The sequence below is a fragment of the Triticum urartu genome, chromosome 7 (assembly GCF_003073215.2).
Source record: "Triticum urartu cultivar G1812 chromosome 7, Tu2.1, whole genome shotgun sequence".
Lineage (NCBI taxonomy): Eukaryota > Viridiplantae > Streptophyta > Magnoliopsida > Poales > Poaceae > Triticum > Triticum urartu.
In genome coordinates this window covers 651,840,019-651,858,739 of record NC_053028.1, presented here as the reverse complement: position 1 = coordinate 651,858,739, position 18,721 = coordinate 651,840,019, and the positions used below count along the sequence as shown (strand labels likewise).

Here is an 18,721-nt window from a genome sequence, read left to right as displayed (position 1 = left end):
GGACCGCCTTATATCCTCTATTGCAGCTTCAAATAAGGGGGAGGAGCGGAGGAGTCCAGACTGTCTGTCACGTGGGATTGACAGCCGGACCCACAAAAAAAAACCAGACCCCTCCCTTTCCCGCACTGTTTCTCATGGAGCCCTCCGCTTTAGAATCACCAAGGGCCCCCATCTCCGCCACACTCCCCTCACCTCGCCTCCGCCATGTCTCTCCTCCCCTTCCCGTTCCCCATTGGGGAGCCACCCATCAGGCCACCAAGGAGAAGATTTGTGCCGCCATAGCCGTTGCCTCTCCCACCCTTGCCAACCGCTAGGTTGCCGCTGTTCGGTACTCCATGGATGTTGTGGCGGAAGGCCTCCTTGAAGTTAAGTCCGCCATCGAGGCCCAAGCCCAAGGCAAAGGATTTGGAGGGCTACAAGGGTGTGGCCATGACCCTCTACCACGACGCCTCAGTATATAACAACAGGTCGAGTCCCAATCAGCAGCAACGGAAGTCTCCTCCTGTGAGGAGGTCTCTCCGGTGGTACTCGAAATCGGATAAAGTCCATGCAATGCATGAATATCACCGGAGTTGGTTTTGACATGATCGCCTTTTCCTTCTCTGTTTTGGGGTTCTCTTTGCAAAAGTCAGGGACGTGGTTGTATTTTTCGTTTTCTCTTGGGTCCTGGCGTAAAGTATGCGTCGATGCTTATCTGGTGGAAAAATCTGGGGCCTTCGGGACGCTTCTAACGTGTCGGCGTAGCCCCTCCCGTCAAAAGAAAAAAACAAACCCTCCAAACCCCAGCGAGTCCGCCGTAGAAGTCGACGCAGCAGCAACCGCCGCCGCCGCATCCGATCCCATGGCGTCCCCGTCCGCGCCGGCGCCGTCGCGGCCGCAGCGCTCGCCGGACGAGGTCGAGGACATCATCCTCCGCAAGATCCTCCTCGTCTCCCTCGCGCCCCCGTCCGCCCCCAACCCCGCCGTGCCCTACCTCGAGCTCACCGCCGCCGAGCTCCTCTCCGAGTCGCGCCCCCTCCTCGCCCTCCGCGACGCCGCCGAGCGCCTCCTCATCGACCGCCTCTCCCTCCCCGACGCCTCGCCGCCGCCCTTCCGGTTCCTCGCCGCCGCCTTCGGCCGCGCCGCGGACGAGGCCCGCAAGATCTCCACGATCCGCGACCCCGCGCTCCAGGCGCGGCTCAGGGTGTCCATCGCCCACGTCCGCGGCCTCATCCTCTCCTACGCGCGCATCGTCGCGGGGAACCCGGACACCTTCCCGACGCCCCCCAACGCGCCCCACCCCGCCGCCGAGCTGCTCGTCTTCCTGCTCGCGGAGGCCGCCGACCCGCTCGACTCCGCCCCGTCCCCCGGCGCCCCGCCGCCGGGGGGCTTCCTGGACGAGCTCTTCGGGAACGCCGACTATGACGCCGTCGAGCCGGTGATGGGCGAGCTGTACGAGCGCCTGAGGCAGAGCGTCGACAAGGTATCGGCGCTGGGCGACTTCCAGCGGCCTCTCCGTGTGCTGAAGCGGCTGGTGGGGATCCCCAACTGCGCCAAGGCTCTGGTGCAGCACCCCAAGTGGATTCCTAAGAATCAAATCATGCTGATTGGGGAAGGAAGAACCATGGAGATCTGCAGCTTGCTTGGGGCCTTCTTCCATGTCAGTGCTATTCCCGATCGTGAATTCGCAAGCCAGCCTGATGTTGGGCAACAGTGCTTCTCTGATGCATCTACACGCAGGCCGGCTGATTTACTGTCATCATTCGCAGCAATACAGAATGTTATGAATAGCTTGCAGGATGGGCTGAGGGATGTTCTTCTAGTGCTGCTTAAGAATTCGGATACTCGAGAAAAGGTCCTTGAATATCTGGCAGCGGTGATAAACACAAATGCAGGAAGATCTGGCATGCGTGTGGACCCTTTGAAATGTGCAAGTTCGGGTATGTTTGTCAATCTCAGTGCTGTCATGCTCCGTCTGTGCGAGCCTTTTTTGGATAAAATGGAGTCGATGAAGGGCAAGATTGATGTCAAGTACCTCTTCTGCAACAAAAGAGTAGATTTCAAGAGCTTGACCGCTGTAAATGCCTCCTCAGAAGAAGTCTCATCATGGATAGAGAGCTGGAGCCAAGATAATGCCAGTGGGAAGGCAAATAAAGAGAATTTCTCATTTATTTGCGAATGTTTTTTCATGACGGCAAGGGTACTTAACTTGGGAGTGATGAAAGCTGTGGCAGATCTTAAACATATCTCTCAGGAACTCGCAAGGTGTGAAGATGATTTGGAAGCAAACAAAGCAATCAGAGATCAAGGAGGAAGTTCACCACAGCTTGAGCAAGATATAACACGCTTGGAGAAGATAGTTGCAGCCTTATCCCAAGAACAGTTCTGCTATGAATCTCAGATACTAAGGGACAGTGCTTTTCTTCAGCGTGCACTATCTTTCTACAGATTAATGATATTGTGGTCAGTAGACCTAGTTGGGGGATTTAAGATGCCTTTGCCATCAGAATGCCCCATGGAATTTTCCTGCATACCGGAGCATTTTCTTGATGATGCAATGGATTTACTTGCTCTAACCTCTAGAATTCCAAAAGCTCTGGAGGGCTTCCCATTGGATAATTTTCTCAATTTCAACATCATGTTCATGGCGAGCTCTTCTTACATTAAAAATCCTTACCTGAAAGCAAAGATGGTTGAAGTTTTGAAAAGCTGGATGCCACAAAGAAGCGGCTTGAAATCCACAGCCTCGTTATTTGAGGGGCACCAACTATGTCTCGATTATCTTGTCAAGAATCTTCTGAAGCTTTATGTGGATATTGAATTCACTGGCTCCCATACACAGTTCTTCGACAAATTTAATATCCGGCACAACATTGCTGAGCTTCTTGAGTATTTATGGGATGTTCCCAGTCATCGAAATGCTTGGAGACAAATGGCTAAAGAAGAGGAAAAGGGTGTCTACTTGAATTTTTTGAACTTCCTTATCAATGATAGCATCTATCTTCTTGATGAGAGTTTGAAAAGGATTCTTGAGCTAAAGGAAATAGAGGCTGAAATGGCTAATACTGTTGCATGGGATAGCAGGCCTGCTCAAGAAAGAGAGGAGCGGTTGCGCGCGTTTCATCAGTCAGAGAATATTGCTCGATTTGATATGAAGCTCGCAAATGAGGATGTTGGGATGCTTGCTTTCACGTCAGAACAAATTCCAGCACCTTTGCTTCTTCCAGAAATGGTGGAAAGGGTGGCGAGCATGTTAAATTACTTCCTCTTGCAGCTTGCTGGTCCCCAGAGGAAATCCTTGACTGTAAAAGATCCAGAGAAGTATGAGTTCAAACCGAAGCAGCTATTGAAACAGATTGCTACCATCTATGTCCACATTGCAAGGGGTGATAAGGAAGCTGTCTTCCCAGCTGCAATCTCAAAAGACGGAAGGTCATACAGTGAGCAGTTGTTTGCTAGCGCAACTAATATTTTGTGGAAGATTGGGGTAGACCCCCAAATCATACAGGAGTTTATGCAACTTGCAGGTAAAGCAAAAGCTGCTGCCGCTGAGGCCATGGACGCTGAGGCTATCCTTGGGGACATACCAGACGAATTTCTTGATCCGATCCAGTATACTCTGATGAATGATCCTGTGATACTACCATCGTCGCGGGTCACAGTAGATCGACCAGTTATTGTTCGGCATTTGCTCAGTGACAGTACTGATCCGTTCAACCGCTCCCAGCTCACTCAAGACATGTTGATACCAGATACAGATCTCAAGTTGCGCATTGAAGAATTTGTCAGGTCCCAGCAGTCGAGGAAGCGGAGGGCTGTCGACACTCAGACCGGGGAGCCTGATGGTGCTGCTGATATGGTGGAGTGAACTGCTAAAAGCTGGGATGGACAGTAGTTTCAGGCCTGATCAATTGTCGGTAAATGGCGTAGAGTGCTCCCTGCAAATCTAAGCTTGTACACTTTGTCATGCATTGCCTTATCATGGACCGTTAGGTTATGTCAAGTTCACTTGTATAAACATTTTATCGTTTTGTTCAGCGGTTAATTATTATTGGTGTGTGCGTTAAAAAATGGTATTTTTCCTTAAAAACAGTCGACTGCTCTCAATCGGGGCTTGATTTTCTGATCGCGCGATTTGTCTCCAGATTTGTACAGCCAGCCTTGTTTGTCGGGCCCGCTTGCCTTATTGGTTTTTGTTTTCAGCCCGTTATTCTTTGGGCGCCTGTTGTCTTTTACTCTACCTGCATCCAGGAAGGAGGCCCATGGAGGCATCTCTTATGCAGAACAGAGACAGGGGGAATGATGGAGTGGAGCGGCATTGTCGTTGGAGGTTCAGTTGAGGAAGAAGCAGCTAGAGCTAGCCAGAGTTTGATCATTTAGAAAAATGACTGGATGTTTGTCTCCCAGGTTTCAGTTCTCTCTACTGTCATATCTCCTTTTGCAATTTGCTGTATGCACTTTTATTCACCACACAATTTTCTTTCCTTATCAATTGAAAAGGAGCCCATAGCTGGAAAAGCGGTGGATGTATTTTACCGAAATGGAACTAAAAGATCTTAATTAAGGCGAGTCAATACTACTATTTTTCTGCTAATTATTTGTGCTAGCAACCATGAATATTTGTGAATGTTCTTGATGCCAGCTTAATCCAGTTTTCTTCTTCTACCATTGAACTTATCTTCTGATATGTTTTCTTCCTCACTTACTTGAACACAAACTAGATTTTAGGATCTTTGAGGTGGGCCGTTCGTGTGGACCAGCTCTAGTCAATCAGTTCAAATAAAATGATGTGCTGTCTTACAGAAATTTTTCTTCATCTGAAAGAAAGACAAAAAAATATTCAAGTCCATGCTAGTATTTTTTGTCAAGATTGTATAAGCTTTCTTTTGGATATTAGTCATGTACTTCAGTTTAGGAAAAAATATGTCCATTCCTGCAGCCACTAGTCTCACCATGCCTTTTTTTATCCCAATAAGTTGAAAGCTTCATTTCTATCACTTATTTTCCTTGTATGTAACAGTTCATGGTTCTCGTCCATTAGAAACAGAGCTGATCTCTGTGCTAAAGTTAACAAATTGTGCATGTTTGAATAAAATACTATTCAGTCTTTTAGGTCGCACCAATTCGTTTCTTTCGTAGCAACAAGGTGCTAGCTAATGTTCTAACATTTTAATCATTCATGTCAAATATTTTCATCTGATACTTCTAGCTTACTGGTATTGGTAGCACACCTTTAATATATAAAACAAATGCCCTGACCATGAACACCGTGCCATTACTGATAGGATTTAAAAATGAATCACTTTCTTTAATTGTATACATAGATGTGGCAATGACTTGTTCAAGAATGTGTTCATCTCAATCTTGCTATAGGCTAAAGACTAATCTCCCAATCTTGCACGTCTGCTCTAAAGTTACGCTGTTTAAATTTGTGCAAGCAGAACTGATATAGTGATATTAACTTGTTCCTAGTGTGGAAACTTATCTTGACATAGGACCAAAATGAAACATCCATCTCCGATCTCGACAAGTCATCTGAGCATAACTGCACTAGTATTTTACATGAGCACTGCTTAATTATACTTGGGGTCGCCTGAAAGCAACCTTTTGTCAACTGCTTATAATTTATTCAGTTACTTAACCTGATCGCAACGATTAACCAGTATGAGAGCTGGCATGGCACCTGCACTTGTTTTTGTTCTCGGGAACTAATGATCTGATGGGTGTCACATAGCTTTCATGAAAGAGCTGGAGTACATATATTTGGTTTACTACCGAAAGCTGGTGCCTCAAGCTCTGCTAGCTACTATGTTTGTTTATTCCAAAGGTTGGCTGCTGGGCACTACCAGAACTCCATTTTGTTATGATTTGTTCTATTATTTCATACATGTTCTTCCACTTGGCTATTGCAAAAAATATGTGTACAACTTGTTCTGTTATATGTTTTTCTCACATCCTTGTTCTCTTACAGCCTACTCCCTCTGTAAGCTAATATAAGACCTTTTAGATGACTACTTTAGTGATCTAAAAGATCTTATACTCCCTCCATCCCAAAATAAGTGTCCCAACTTTGTACTAACTTTAGTGCAAAGTTATACTTGAGTCGAGACACTTATTTTGGGACGGAGGGAATATTAGTTTACAAAGGGAGTACATGCTATCTGATAAGTAGAATTTCATGCTGGAGATTCTGAAGGTTGCCGTGGCAGGAGCTAAAGATGCCAGACAGTGAACCTCTGTCTTGGTTACCAAGCTGATGCTTCATCTTAGATGTCATTTATGCTCATCAGTTGAGTGTGAGATGCTACGTTTGGGCATTGATTTGGTTCATGTTTGAACATTATTTGTTGCCATTTCCATGTTTGGAGCCTTGTTTAATACATGAATGTACTTAATTCAGTGGTTAGAATTGGAGCCTGTGTTTATAGATGGATTTATGTGTCAGCTTGAGAAGCTTGTGCGTGTATTTGACCAATTTGTGTCATGTGAACAGGTTGGGTGTTGACTTGGCTCATCTCTTGTATGGACATTTTTCTGCGGAATAGATGTTACAGTTTCAGGCTGGATCAATTTTTGGTAAATGGCGCTAAACTCCTCCCTGCAAATCTAAGTTGAGCATACAGCTCATACACCATGAAGAAAAATACTGTGATGCATTGCTTATCATTGATTGTTTGGTTATGGCAAGCCCACTTGTATTAACATTTCATCATTTTGTTCAGCTGTGAATTATTGTTGGTGTCTTAAAAAAACATTTTCCCTAAAAAACAGTCGGTTGTTCTTCAGTTGGTGCACACTGCACAGTTGATTTTCTGATGGCACGATTTGTCTCCAGATTCTTTCAGCCAGCTTGTTTATATTCTTGGGCCTGCTTGCCTTATTGATTTTTGTTTTCAGCATGTTATTCTTTGTGAGCCCGTTGTCATTTCTTTTTTGCCTGCGTCCAGGGAGGAGGGAGGCCCTGGAGGCATTTCTTATCCAGAGAACAGAGACAGGGAGAACGATGGAGTGGAGCGGTGGCGATGTTGGAGGTTCAGTTGAGGAAGAAGCAGCTAGATCTAGCCAGGGCTCAATCATTTAGAAAGATTACTGAATGTTTGTCTCCCAGATTCAGTTCCCTCTACTGTCATATCTCCTTTTGCAATTTGCTGTATGCACTTTATTCACAACAGAAATATTTTTTCTTATCAATTGAAAAGGAATCGATAGCTGGACAAGCGGTGGATGTATTTTACCGAAGTGGAACTAAAAGATCTTAATTAAGGCTATTCACTACTCACTACTACTATTTTTCTGCTATAATTATTTATGCTAGCAGCATCGAGTATTTGAGTGTTCTTGATGCCAGCTCATCTAATTTTGATTTTCTAGCATTGAACTTACCTAATGATATGTTTTCTTCTTCACTTCCTTGAACACAAACTAGAGTTTAGGATCTTTGGAAGTGCTAGCTAGTGTTATAACATTTTAAACATTCATGTCAAATATTTTCATCCGATACTTCTGTCCTGAGCGCTTTGTGCCTGGCTTGAGTCTTGCCGTGAAGCTGCCCGGATGTTGTTTGGTTAGGAGCCTGGAGATGCCTGTACGAGCCTGGCTGGGAGGCGCTTCTTGTGTTTAGCCTGGTTTAGAAAAATGTACGCATGCACTTAGGGTGTGTATGGTAGCAGTTCCCACAATAGCATTGTCGTTCTCCTTCTACACAGGCTGAGCACATGCCTTTTTTTGTTGTTCGGTAGCGGTGTATGTACTGAGACATGCTGACTCTTTGACAGCCTGCATGTTTTAGACATGTTGAACAATTTTGAATTCCGAATAATTTTTTTGAATGGTGGAAAAAATTGAAAAATGTGAACAAAAACTTAAAACACATTTGGAATTCCCTTTTTCTTAAATTAGACAATTTTTGGGATTTCAATTTTTTTTATTTTTTTAAAATGTAATTCTGAACATTTTTCGAAAATTTGAAATTCTGAACAACATCTGAAAATTTTACGACATTTTGTAATTCCTTTTTTAATTTAAACAAAATTTTAAATTCTGAACATTTTTTGTAAATATAAACAAAATATGAAATTCTGAACATGCTTTGAAATTTAAACAAATTGTGAACTTTTTTGGAAATCAAAAACATTTTGCCATTTTTTTAAATTAAACAAAATATGAAATTCTCAACATTTTTTCTAAATTTAAACAAATTGTAAAATTCTGAACACTTCCTAAAAAATTAAACAAAATTTGAAACTTTTAACATTTTTTGCGATTTTTTTTAAAAATTGATTTTATTTGAAAATCCCATTAATTTTAAAATTCTGATTTTTTTGTAAAATCAAACAAAATTTGTAATTCTAAACAATTTTTGAGAATTGAAATAAAATTTGAAATTCTGCACATTTTTTGAGGGTTGGTGCGAGCATGGCTGCGTCCGTGCACCTTATCTGGGCCTGCTCAACTTAGCAGGGCTGAGAGGCCTCTCGTGAGCCCATACATCATGCCAAACAATCACTATAAGAAACTTTTGAGCTCATGCACCTACCAAACACACCCTTAGCCAGTCGCATGTGAGCCTGGACAGGCAGAAAACCATCACCTCTCCAGGCACAAGTTTTTTCGAGGCATCAGGTTGTGGATGCAAACTAAACTGACCTTAGATGACTTGGGAAATGCATGGATGAACCCGGGTACATATGAACCCACTTTGAAAAACATATTTTGAAATGCCAAAAAATTCTGAGGTTAAATTGTGGCTTTAATGCCAATTTTTTTGAAAAACATACTTTGAAAAACATATTATGGACGTGTTGGATGTCGCCATCCTCTTATACAGAGGCCGGACATTTGCTCAATGAAGATTAATTTCTTTATAAGAAAAATCAGTTGTATCTTCTTTGGCACGGAAGCTTGCATTAGTGTGGCTTAGGAGGAAGGTTTAGGTGTGAACTTGGGCAGGAAGAGTGTGGAGTCCGAATGTTAGACCATTCGTCCTGCAGCAATTCCATTCCAGTCTCCACTAATGCGAGATGCTGATAACAACGTGAAAATTTGTGGAGTTGTTTTGGCTACAAGAGTGAAAAATGATCGTCGTCTCTCTCACGATAAAATGTTGAAACTTGTCCCTCACTCCATCCATGCACGTCCAGCCACTTCTGGTCCTTCGTTTTTCACGCGTTCCCCTCCAGGACCAGCTAGGTTGGCGACAACCTAGAGCTGCAGAGATGCCCAACGAGCTAGCTTGGCTCTTCACTTTCCCGTTACCCTGTTCAAACGCAAAAGGAAAGTGGTGGTTTGCATTGGCCGGCACCTGATGCTGCCTCGGTTTGCCTAATCAATCAACATTACTTCGTCCACTGCACAACCTCAGGATGATCGATCGAGTGGATGAAAGACAGAACCCATCAAGCAGACAAATGATTTTTGCAAGCGATATGGCATGAAAATAACACATTGTAATCATATTTATTGAACACTTTCAATTGTTGGTCTAAGTTGAACGTTGATGTTTGTCCACACTTTAGATTGTGAGAGAAGGGAGAACCTACATAGTCTAACTTCGGTATTGTAGTGTACATTAATGCAAACTGAAGTGTATGAGAAGATTTCCCACACATGTGCGGAACGTTGTATTCCAAAGAATATGTAGTATGTAATACAAAAGATAAGGTTGCCAGCTATACAATAGAACCGAACAGAATCGATCGATCTATTCTGAAAATCATATAGAATCAGCTGAGATAATACGCTAAGCATGCAAGAATATATGCTATCCTAACACGTGTTGGCGTCGATATGACATTAAAATGATACGTTGTACTCATTTTTATAGACACTTGGCAGTTCTTATCTTATAACTAACTAACCGTTAGTTCAATTGTTGCTCTAAGTTGAACATTGGCATGTGTCCACATTTTAGATTGTGGAACGAAGGGAGGAACATACACTCTTGGTTCGTTTTGGTGTATACCTTTTAAATACATGATTTAATACTTTTTAAATACAATTATTAACATATTTTAAATACAATGATAAACTTTTTTCAAATACATGTATTGATGTCAAAAAATTATACAAATTGTACATTTTCGTATACATCTGTATATTTTATTTGATATACGTTTGCCATTCTCAAATACATGATTAATATTTTTAAGTACATTTTTTTCAAAAACAAATTGGAATGTGTTGAAACATTTTTTTAATGTAACAACATTTTTTAGCACTGCAAATGTTTTTTTAAACTAAAGTAATTATTTGTGAAACATTTATGTATTTAGTATTTTTGGAAAAGATAAAAAGGGGGAAATATAAAAACAAAATGGAAAACGATACAACCAACAGCGCTACTGGACCGAACCAACATCTCCTATAAGCAAGCTATATATGCGCCGCCAGTTACAGGCTATTATGTTAACTAGCGCACATGCTCGATTCGCCCTTGCTAGCAAAGGGCCGGCACATGATAATAGCGGGATTTTGTTCGGATTAAGCTACCGAACCCGGTTTTGGCAAGCTTTTGGAAGCTCCCGATGCTTTCTTTGTGTTGTTTTTCCAAACCGGGTCTTGTCTAACTTTCTTAAATTACCGGGTCTATTGAAATTTACAATATTTTTCAAAATTTACATTTACTTTTTCCAAAAGATATGAACTTTTTTAAAAAATGTATTTTTTTCAAATTTATGAACTTTTTTCAATAATTTATTTTTTTATTTTTGGTGCTCAGGTCAACTGGTCCACTGGCCTATTGAACACAAACCAGGAAAAAACCTAGGTGAGGAAACAGTAGCACATGATTTAGATGGGCCGGCCCATACAAGCTGCTTCATGCTGTATAGAGACAAAGTGGCGCCTGAAGCGATGTATAGGAGATCTCCATGGAGGCATCTCTTAGAACAATTCTAGCAGATGCGCTATACCGCCGCCGACCCATATATTTCCGGCCACTTTACAATTTCGGGCTTTTTCGGGCCGGAACAGGTGCGCTAAAATTCCCCTGGCCCGTAAAAAATATATGGGCGGCCCGCAAATCGCTATATCTGCCGCTATATCTATAGGAGGCATTTTAGGGTTCCTGTCTTGAATAAGCTCCGTCCCCTCCGCCGCAATCCTCTCATCTCCGCCACCTTCATTTCATTTCTCCGGTGAGCGATTTTGGCCGTTTTTTGCCCTCTCTCGCAGATCCATGGCGGAAGGTGCTCGAGGACGTGGGGGACGCCGACGGGTCGCCACCGCGCAAGTGTGTCCAGCACGACATGGAGGTCGGCACTCTAGTCGGCCTGCCGTTGAGCCAGGTGTTCGAGGAAAGCGCGCGAGCGCGGCGTGCTCTCCTGCAGCGGCGGCCGGGGCGCATGGAGCCCCTTCAACGAGCTCGACGGCCACCTTAGGTCAACGACCAAGGGGCCTCATGATGCGGCGACCGAGCTCGCCGCCACGAAGGACGTGGTGGTGGCCGGTGAAGATGGCGCCGCCGTCGATGGCTCGACGAAGGACGTGTTCGAGCTCGCGAACGTGCTCTACCGGTCGGCGTGCGAGTACTACCTTAATGTCAAGCCATGAGCCGCCGCCCCGACATCGAGCTAAATTTTATCTATGTTTTTAGTTTATGCATGTTAATGATCTTCGATGTGTTCCGGACGAACTATGTAGCAGGAACGAAACTATGTTTAGGTTTTTAAATTTTGTGTACGGTTTGTAAGATTTGTTCTGCGCCGGGCCTTAACTGCCCGCAAAATTGTTTTACGGTTCACTCTAAAACCCAGGAGAACGATGGAGTGGAGTGGCATTGTCGTTGCAAATTCTGTTGAGGAAGAAGCAACTAGAGCTAGCCGGGGCTCGATCATTTTGAAAGATTGCTGGGGGCATGTTTGGTAGCCTGCATGAGGCCCAACTAGACACGCGCGAGAGGAAAATATGTTGTTTGGTTACCTTCGTTCACTGTTTGCCCTGCATAGCAGAAAACTTAAAGCACCTTGGTGCCAGGCCCGTAGGGAACCACCAAATCGGCAATTTCTCCACAACCATGCCCGTGGGATGCACGTGGGCAGCAGCTGCTGCACGCGAGGAGCCATGTTCGAGACGTCGCGTTGTTTCCCGAACCGCCGGGAATAATTACCCTCACCCCTCTCTCCCAAGGTTGTCAGAATCGCGATTCTGTTATACGATTCTATGACTTTACGATCCAAACTAACTCCTCTGATTCTACGATTTTAGTTTATAGAATCTACGTTTTTACGATCCTGATAGTGAAGATTCTACGATTTGCGATCCTACCATCAGAGCTCCGATCCGATTCAAAATCGCGATTCTGACAACCTTGCTCTCTCCAATTCCCCATTCTTCAATCTCACACCAGTGACGGCATTCAGCGGATCGAAAAACAACAGGGCACCCATCGGCCTCCATCATCGGCATCAGCAACATCACCCACAGCACTTTAGCAATGGCTGTAAGCCCTATTTTCACCTCCTCACTTATGCTTTCGTATTCGATCCGTGTTTACATCCGGTCCGCGTAATCCATCCGCGTTCTAGGGGAATGGACGGTAAACTTATGTCTTGGTTACTGAGCTGTTGCTTCATCTTAGATATCATGTAAGCTCATCAGCTGAGTGTGAGATGCTACGTTTCGGTGTTGACTTTGTTCCTGTTTTTTTTTAGGGAGACTTTGTTCCTGTTTGAATGTTAATTCTTGCTATTGAGCTTGGTTAATGCATGATTGTACTTGGTTCAGTGGTGAAGATGGAAGCATGTGCTTATATGTGGATTGATATGTCAGTTTGAGAAGCCTCTCTCTTTTTGCCCAACTGTTTCGCGTAAAAAGAAAAGCAGAACTGCACCCAGTGTCTATTTTCAGAACGCCCGGTAATGAATTTTCCGAGGTTTCTAGCTACGTTTCGTGTGTGCTTCTTGGCACACCGGCACACGGGAGACGGGACAATATCCAATTCTAGAAGTGATTACAGGAACCGAAGAAGATAAGCCAGAACCTCTCCTATGCAAACAGTTAAACTAATTAAATCCCACGCACGTATCAAATCAAATATGACAAATCAGGGATAATTCGTGCCAACCCATCCAACCACAAGAACGTACAAAAACACAATACGTATGTAACAGTGCTGCATGCAGGCCACATCGCAAATGACAACCGTGTAAAATTGGAAGTTTGTTGGATATGTGGACACGTACACATCAGATAATAACAATATTTAAGTTCAGCAGCACAGGAGCCCAGCATCGATCGATCAGTTCGGCCCTACAAAGAATGCAGTTCACATTCGTTCAGCTCCATCGATCGTACCAGAACACAGAAAAGGAGCAAGCCACCGGACACGGCCGGTCTCCGGCTGGGAACGAGAGCTACGTGTGTGCCACTGCTGAGTAAAGCCACACGGAGCAAACACAGAGGGGGAACATACCATCTCCAGCACTGATCTGCATGCCGTTTATTAGTAATCTTTCAGAAGAGACGAGCCTGCATCTGCATGCCCTTTAATTTCTTCTGATCGGCCGGCCGGTGCGGTGCGTTCGTGCTGCTAGCGACAAGCCATGATCCTAATTGTTGACGTACGGGTGATGGAGAAGGGAAGCAACAATACAATACGGTTGGGAGTTAGGCGTGCTATGCAACTTTCTAGCATCTCGGACGACTGCAAATTTCTAGCGCGCAAATGTACTTGGACAGGAGTTTAAAAAAATGAAAACCCCTTTCCATATATTAATTAAATGGTTCTTACAGTCGTTCATTACAGAATTTACCACATAGGACAGAACGCTTTTACAAAGCACACCATCAGGCCTATTATCAAAACTAAACTTAGCAATCTCACGCGCTATTATATTGGCCTGCCGATTAATCATAATAATCTTATAAGATTACTAATAAACGTTGAAACACTCAACACTTCCTTTTTGAGATCAACGAGAGGGGACCTGTCCATCGTTTCATTCGCCAGAAAAGATACCATAAATGAGCAATCAATTTCGAAAATAATTGATTTTGTGGAGAGAAATACCGATGTATAATCCGACGAGGCACGCTAAAAGTTCCGCTCCATCCACACAGGTACACGACCCAATAAAGTCCCACGAAGAAATGACATCGCCAAGATGATTCCTGAAAACAACTCTTACGCTGGCTGATCTAGTGCCCTCCACAAAACCCGCGTCAATATTGATCTATAATATACTCAGGGGAAGAAAGCTCCTAAAGAGCATGATCTTTCATAGAAAGATTAACGTACCTCAAACGAACCGTCACCCACTTACCTTTGTTGCTTAAATCCATTTTCACACTGATATAGGAGGACGAGAAGGTCTTCAAATAATTGTTTCTCACAGTGGGGTGTCATAATTTTCTTTCTTTCGGAATGAATTATCAAAATCTATTACTCTCTCCATTTCATAATGTAGTGAGCCCACGCTTTTCGAGATTCAACTTTGACCATAAATTAGATCAATAATACATAAATCATTTTACTGAAAAATATACCTTTGAAAACATCTTTCAAATACAAATGCAAAGGTATTTGTCATGCTCCCGCCGCAGTCGCCCATGTTGGTTAAATTTGTTCCAAAGTTAAATCTCAAAAAGCGTGAACACACTACATTATGAAATGAAAGCATCGGCATAAATACACCCAATTAAAAAACCAAAAAGAAAAGGTGAAAAAGATATCACCAAGTGGCCAACATCTCAGGAGGTTTGCAGCGAAGCTGGACGACGTGTTGTAGAAGTCATCACATCCTTCATGGAGCCAAGCCATCGCGATTCCACTGCCGAGAAAACAAGTGCCAGTGTTGCAAGAAAGCAAGGAATTTGAAGATAGAATCAGAGGCTCGCGCAAGGAACACCAGCTGAATAACCATCTTGTTACGCGTTGTCCACAGTGTCCAAGCTAGCGCCGCGAACACAAGCCATAAGAGGCGTCTCTCCTTCCGGTTTGGTTGGCAAGGGTTTGGATGAACCCAGCCAGGTCTAGGGCCTCCCAGTCGGACCCCCGAGCCTCACAGACAAAGCTCAAAAGCAGCCTCTCCGCCGAGCAGGCGAAAAGATGTGTATTCCACTCTCTGGAACAAACACAGAGGGGGAACATACCATCTCTAGGGCCATGTTGTTTGACCACCTCCATCCCAGATGGGAGGCGATCCCGCAATAGTTGCTAGACAAAGATTTTGATCTTGACTGGCATGGGCGCCTTCCAAAGTGGAAGGGTTCAGAGAAAGGGGCGCCCGACGGCAAAAGAGATGGTACGCAGGCCGGCCAAGAAGATCCCCGAGGGGGTAAAGTACCAAGAAACGGTGTCTAGATAGTCCGCAAGCACCGACGGAGGGTTGCCAGCAAGTCGGCCCACTCCGCGGCCTCCTCGGGCCCAAATGTCCGTCAAAACAAAATGTTCTAATGGCCATCATGGGCAGTCGTGGAAACCAAAACTAACGGATCAGAGCAGATAACATACACGTTTATGAGCTCTACACAACGGGGATAATGTATGTACTCCTATGGTGACCAATAAAGATGCAAATTTAGAACCTTTTGGGTACCCACCGACCTTACTTAGTGTAACCAAATGAACTGAAGTTTCAAAAATGAAGTGAATCTGATAATTTAGTTCATTTAGTTAAATTAAAGAGGGTCAAAGGGGGGGGTACCCTCAAGGTTTCAAATTTGCATGCCTAGTGACCAGACTTATGCGGACCCTACTTTGTGTGCCCGCAGTTGCTGCTATCGTGACTTGACAGGTATACAAATCACGGGTTACATACTTCTCCGTTCCAATGTCCCATCACCAAATCAATATGTACAATATACATCTCTAGACATTATAATAACTCTGATCTTATCAGATTAATTAAGATAACATTACAAAGTAGTTCATGAAGAGCATGGGGCATGTGAAGACATTATTGGAATTAGCTGGCCGAATGTGATCTTTACCCAGAAAGATCCATAACCGCACACGAAAGCTTGCTTATATAATTATTCGTATATACACGAAATGCCACTTGCTAGTGACATGGCATGTGGGCATTATGTGATGATAGATCAGTTTCTGGCATCTACGTAGAGTTGTGTTGCGCTTTGTCAACCAGAGAAGGACCTCGCGGCCTAACTTTGACCATCCTACATGCATTTCATGCAATACAGACCACTATAAATAGGCAGCTAAGCAAGCTACTGAGCTATCCTACACTGAGTTTAGCTAGATCAATTTGTGAGCTTAGCATATCGGCCATGGCTTCCAGGACATGGCATTTCTTGCTCGCCCTCTCCCTCCTCTCCTCCGCCGCATATGGGCAGCTCTCGCCGTCCTTCTACGCCACGAGCTGCCCCCTGCTGGAGCTCACCGTGCGCGCCACCATGATCGCCGCGCTCCTCGCCGAGCGCCGAATGGGCGCCTCCCTCCTCAGGCTCCACTTCCATGACTGCTTTGTTCAAGTAACTATATGTAGATCGATTTAGCTATCTAGGGAGCGAGCGTAGTTAGATTACGATTGATGGGTTCCTTTTTCACGGACAAGGTCAGGGTTAATGGTGGATTTTTTGTCAGGGCTGTGACGGATCCATTCTTCTGGATGATGTGGGCAGCTTCGTCGGCGAGAAGACGGCCTTCCCGAACGTGAACTCCGTGCGCGGCTACGAGGTGATCGACCGGATCAAGGCCACCGTGGAGCTTGTCTGCCCCGGCGTCGTCTCCTGCGCCGACATCGTCGCCCTTGCCGCACGCGACGGCACGTTTCTGGTACATACAACAATGGACACTGCACGTGCATGCATAGCGTCAAAATGCTAGTGGCTGAATATTTAATTAATGCTGACAACACTTGGACCGGTCGTTCCTGCAGCTAGGCGGGCCGAGCTGGGCGGTGCCGCTGGGCCGGCGGGACTCGACGACGGCGAGCCTGGCAGAGGCGAACGCCGACCTCCCAGGGCCGACGCTGAACCTCGACCAGCTCATCCGCGCGTTCGACAAGAAGCAGCTGACCCCGCGCGACCTCACGGCGCTCTCCGGCGCGCACACCATCGGCTTCTCGCAGTGCCAGTTCTTCCGCGACCACATCTACAACGGCACCAACATCGACCCGGCCTTCGCGGCGCTGCGCCGGCAGACATGCCCCGCCGCGGCCCCTGCCGGCGACGCCAACCTGGCGCCGTTCGATGCGCAGACCCAGCTCGTCTTCGACAACGCCTACTACCGCAACCTGGTCGCCCAGCGCGGCCTGCTACACTCGGACCAGGAGCTCTTCAACGGCGGCTCCCAGGACGCGCTGGTGCGCCAGTACGGCTCCAACCCGGCGCTCTTCGCCGCCGACTTCGTGACCGCCATGATCAAGATGGGCAACATCGCCCCCCTCACAGGGGCCAGCGGCCAGATCAGGCGCAACTGCAGGGTCGTCAACAGTTGATCAATCGTCGAAATGATCAATTGATTATGCTACGTGGTGACGGAGATGTCTCAAGTTTGGTTGGCTACGAAGGTAACCAACCAGCATGCATGCATGGCAGAATAAGAGCCGTTTGTTCAGGTTTAGATGATTGTTGCCTTTGTCCGTGATTCATCAGTGCTAATATGATGGCAAATTGGCAATTCTCGAATGTGCATTTGAGACAAAACTGACAGAAAAGAAGAATACTGGTCATATGAAGTGCGTTTCTCTAGCAAATGTAGTAACTTGTTTCTTTAGGATATACTCAGTAAAGAAATATAAGAGCGTTTAGAGCATCTACAGCCAGGCGTCTTAAACCGGCCTCAAACACTCAGGCGGTCCGTCCGGTCACTGACCGGTCACGATTTTTCGATCCAGATGCCCCCCTCAAACGGGACTCAAACGCCGGGCTGACCAGTACCCCTCATATCTAGCCTAAATATGAGGCGGATATGGGGGTGCTCAGATGCGCCCGCCACGTCGGACTGACGACGGGGTCCCACGCGAAAACGCCAGGAAACCCGACAGTCCGAAACTCGTCTCCTCCATCGGACCGGTGCCGCCGCATGGCGTTGCTCTGGCGGGTCACGTAGTGTCTAGCCCAGCTATTTACGTCGACTGACGGCAGCAAAACCCTACCTTCCACATTTTCCTCTGCATGTCTGCCATCGCCGCCACTTTCCAGAATAAGAGCCGTCTGGTTCAGGTTTAGATGATTGTTGCCTTTGTCTGTGCTTCATTGTCATGTAAGTTGCCGGTCTCTGCACTACTATCATGGAGATCAGGCAACTCTCAAATGTGTATTTGCGACAAAACCGAGAAAAAAAAATACTGGTTATATGAAGTGTATTTCTGTAGCAAATGTAGTAACTTGTTTTTCTTAGGATACACTATATAATAACTTATTGCGTTACCTTGTCGTGGTCTGGGCAAAAATATTGAGAATTTCACCTAGATCACCATGTGTAGAACGGGGTCATACATAAAGTCTAGCGCAAACAAACACTACTAGGAGAAACCTTATAGGTAGAATCTTAATAGTAGTGTGGGGTAATATGGAGTAACATTGTGCGAATCTTAGCCTCAAACCAGACGACCACTCCCCTCCTCTGGCGCCCCCACGGGCGGCAGGGGAGGAACCCTACCCGCCGGCGCCTCTCCACTTCCCCTCCCCTCTCCCCCCTCCTGCCGCAGCCAGAGGGCGCGCCCGGGCGAAGCCCGGCCGGCGGCGGCGGCGGCGGCGGGGATTCTAACCCCATTGTGCGGCTGGGGCTGGCGTGGGCCGGCGCGGTCGGACCAGGGCGCTGCGGAGCGCGGGACGC

The 18,721-nt window shown here is 45.7% G+C and overlaps 2 protein-coding genes across 5 annotated transcripts; both read left to right on the top strand.

Moving 5' to 3' along the window:
* Positions 1–725: 725 nt before the first annotated feature.
* Positions 726–7,258, top strand: LOC125520839 (probable ubiquitin conjugation factor E4). Of its 4 annotated transcripts, XM_048685871.1 has the most exons (3): positions 726–5,806; positions 6,473–6,555; positions 6,927–7,258. In XM_048685871.1, exon 1 carries the CDS (start codon positions 842–844, stop codon positions 3,845–3,847), a length of 3,006 nt encoding a protein of 1,001 aa, XP_048541828.1. In that variant the 5' UTR covers positions 726–841; the 3' UTR covers positions 3,848–5,806; positions 6,473–6,555; positions 6,927–7,258. The 4 variants fall into 4 exon arrangements, with proteins under 4 accessions (XP_048541828.1, XP_048541827.1, XP_048541826.1 ...); XM_048685870.1 differs by having other exon boundaries at positions 726–4,386; positions 4,480–7,258; XM_048685869.1 differs by having other exon boundaries at positions 6,473–7,258.
* Positions 7,259–16,152: 8,894 nt separating this feature from the next.
* On the top strand, positions 16,153–17,560 carry LOC125525050 (peroxidase 70-like). The gene is made up of 3 exons (XM_048690065.1): positions 16,153–16,410; positions 16,523–16,714; positions 16,818–17,560. The coding sequence occupies exons 1-3, from the start codon at positions 16,207–16,209 to the stop codon at positions 17,376–17,378; spliced, it is 957 nt and encodes a 318-aa protein (XP_048546022.1). The 5' UTR covers positions 16,153–16,206; the 3' UTR covers positions 17,379–17,560.
* Positions 17,561–18,721: the final 1,161 nt, after the last annotated feature.

Excerpts from the sequence above, each read along its gene's own strand:
- LOC125520839 (XM_048685870.1), top strand. The coding sequence starts at position 842 with ATGGCGTCCCCGTCCGCGCCGGCGCCGTCGCGGCCGCAGCGCTCGCCG.
- LOC125525050 (XM_048690065.1), top strand. The coding sequence starts at position 16,207 with ATGGCTTCCAGGACATGGCATTTCTTGCTCGCCCTCTCCCTCCTCTCC. Across the intron at positions 16,411-16,522 it reads TCCATGACTGCTTTGTTCAA|GGCTGTGACGGATCCATTCT; the intron begins GTAACTATATGT and ends ATTTTTTGTCAG. Across the intron at positions 16,715-16,817 it reads CACGCGACGGCACGTTTCTG|CTAGGCGGGCCGAGCTGGGC; the intron begins GTACATACAACA and ends TCGTTCCTGCAG.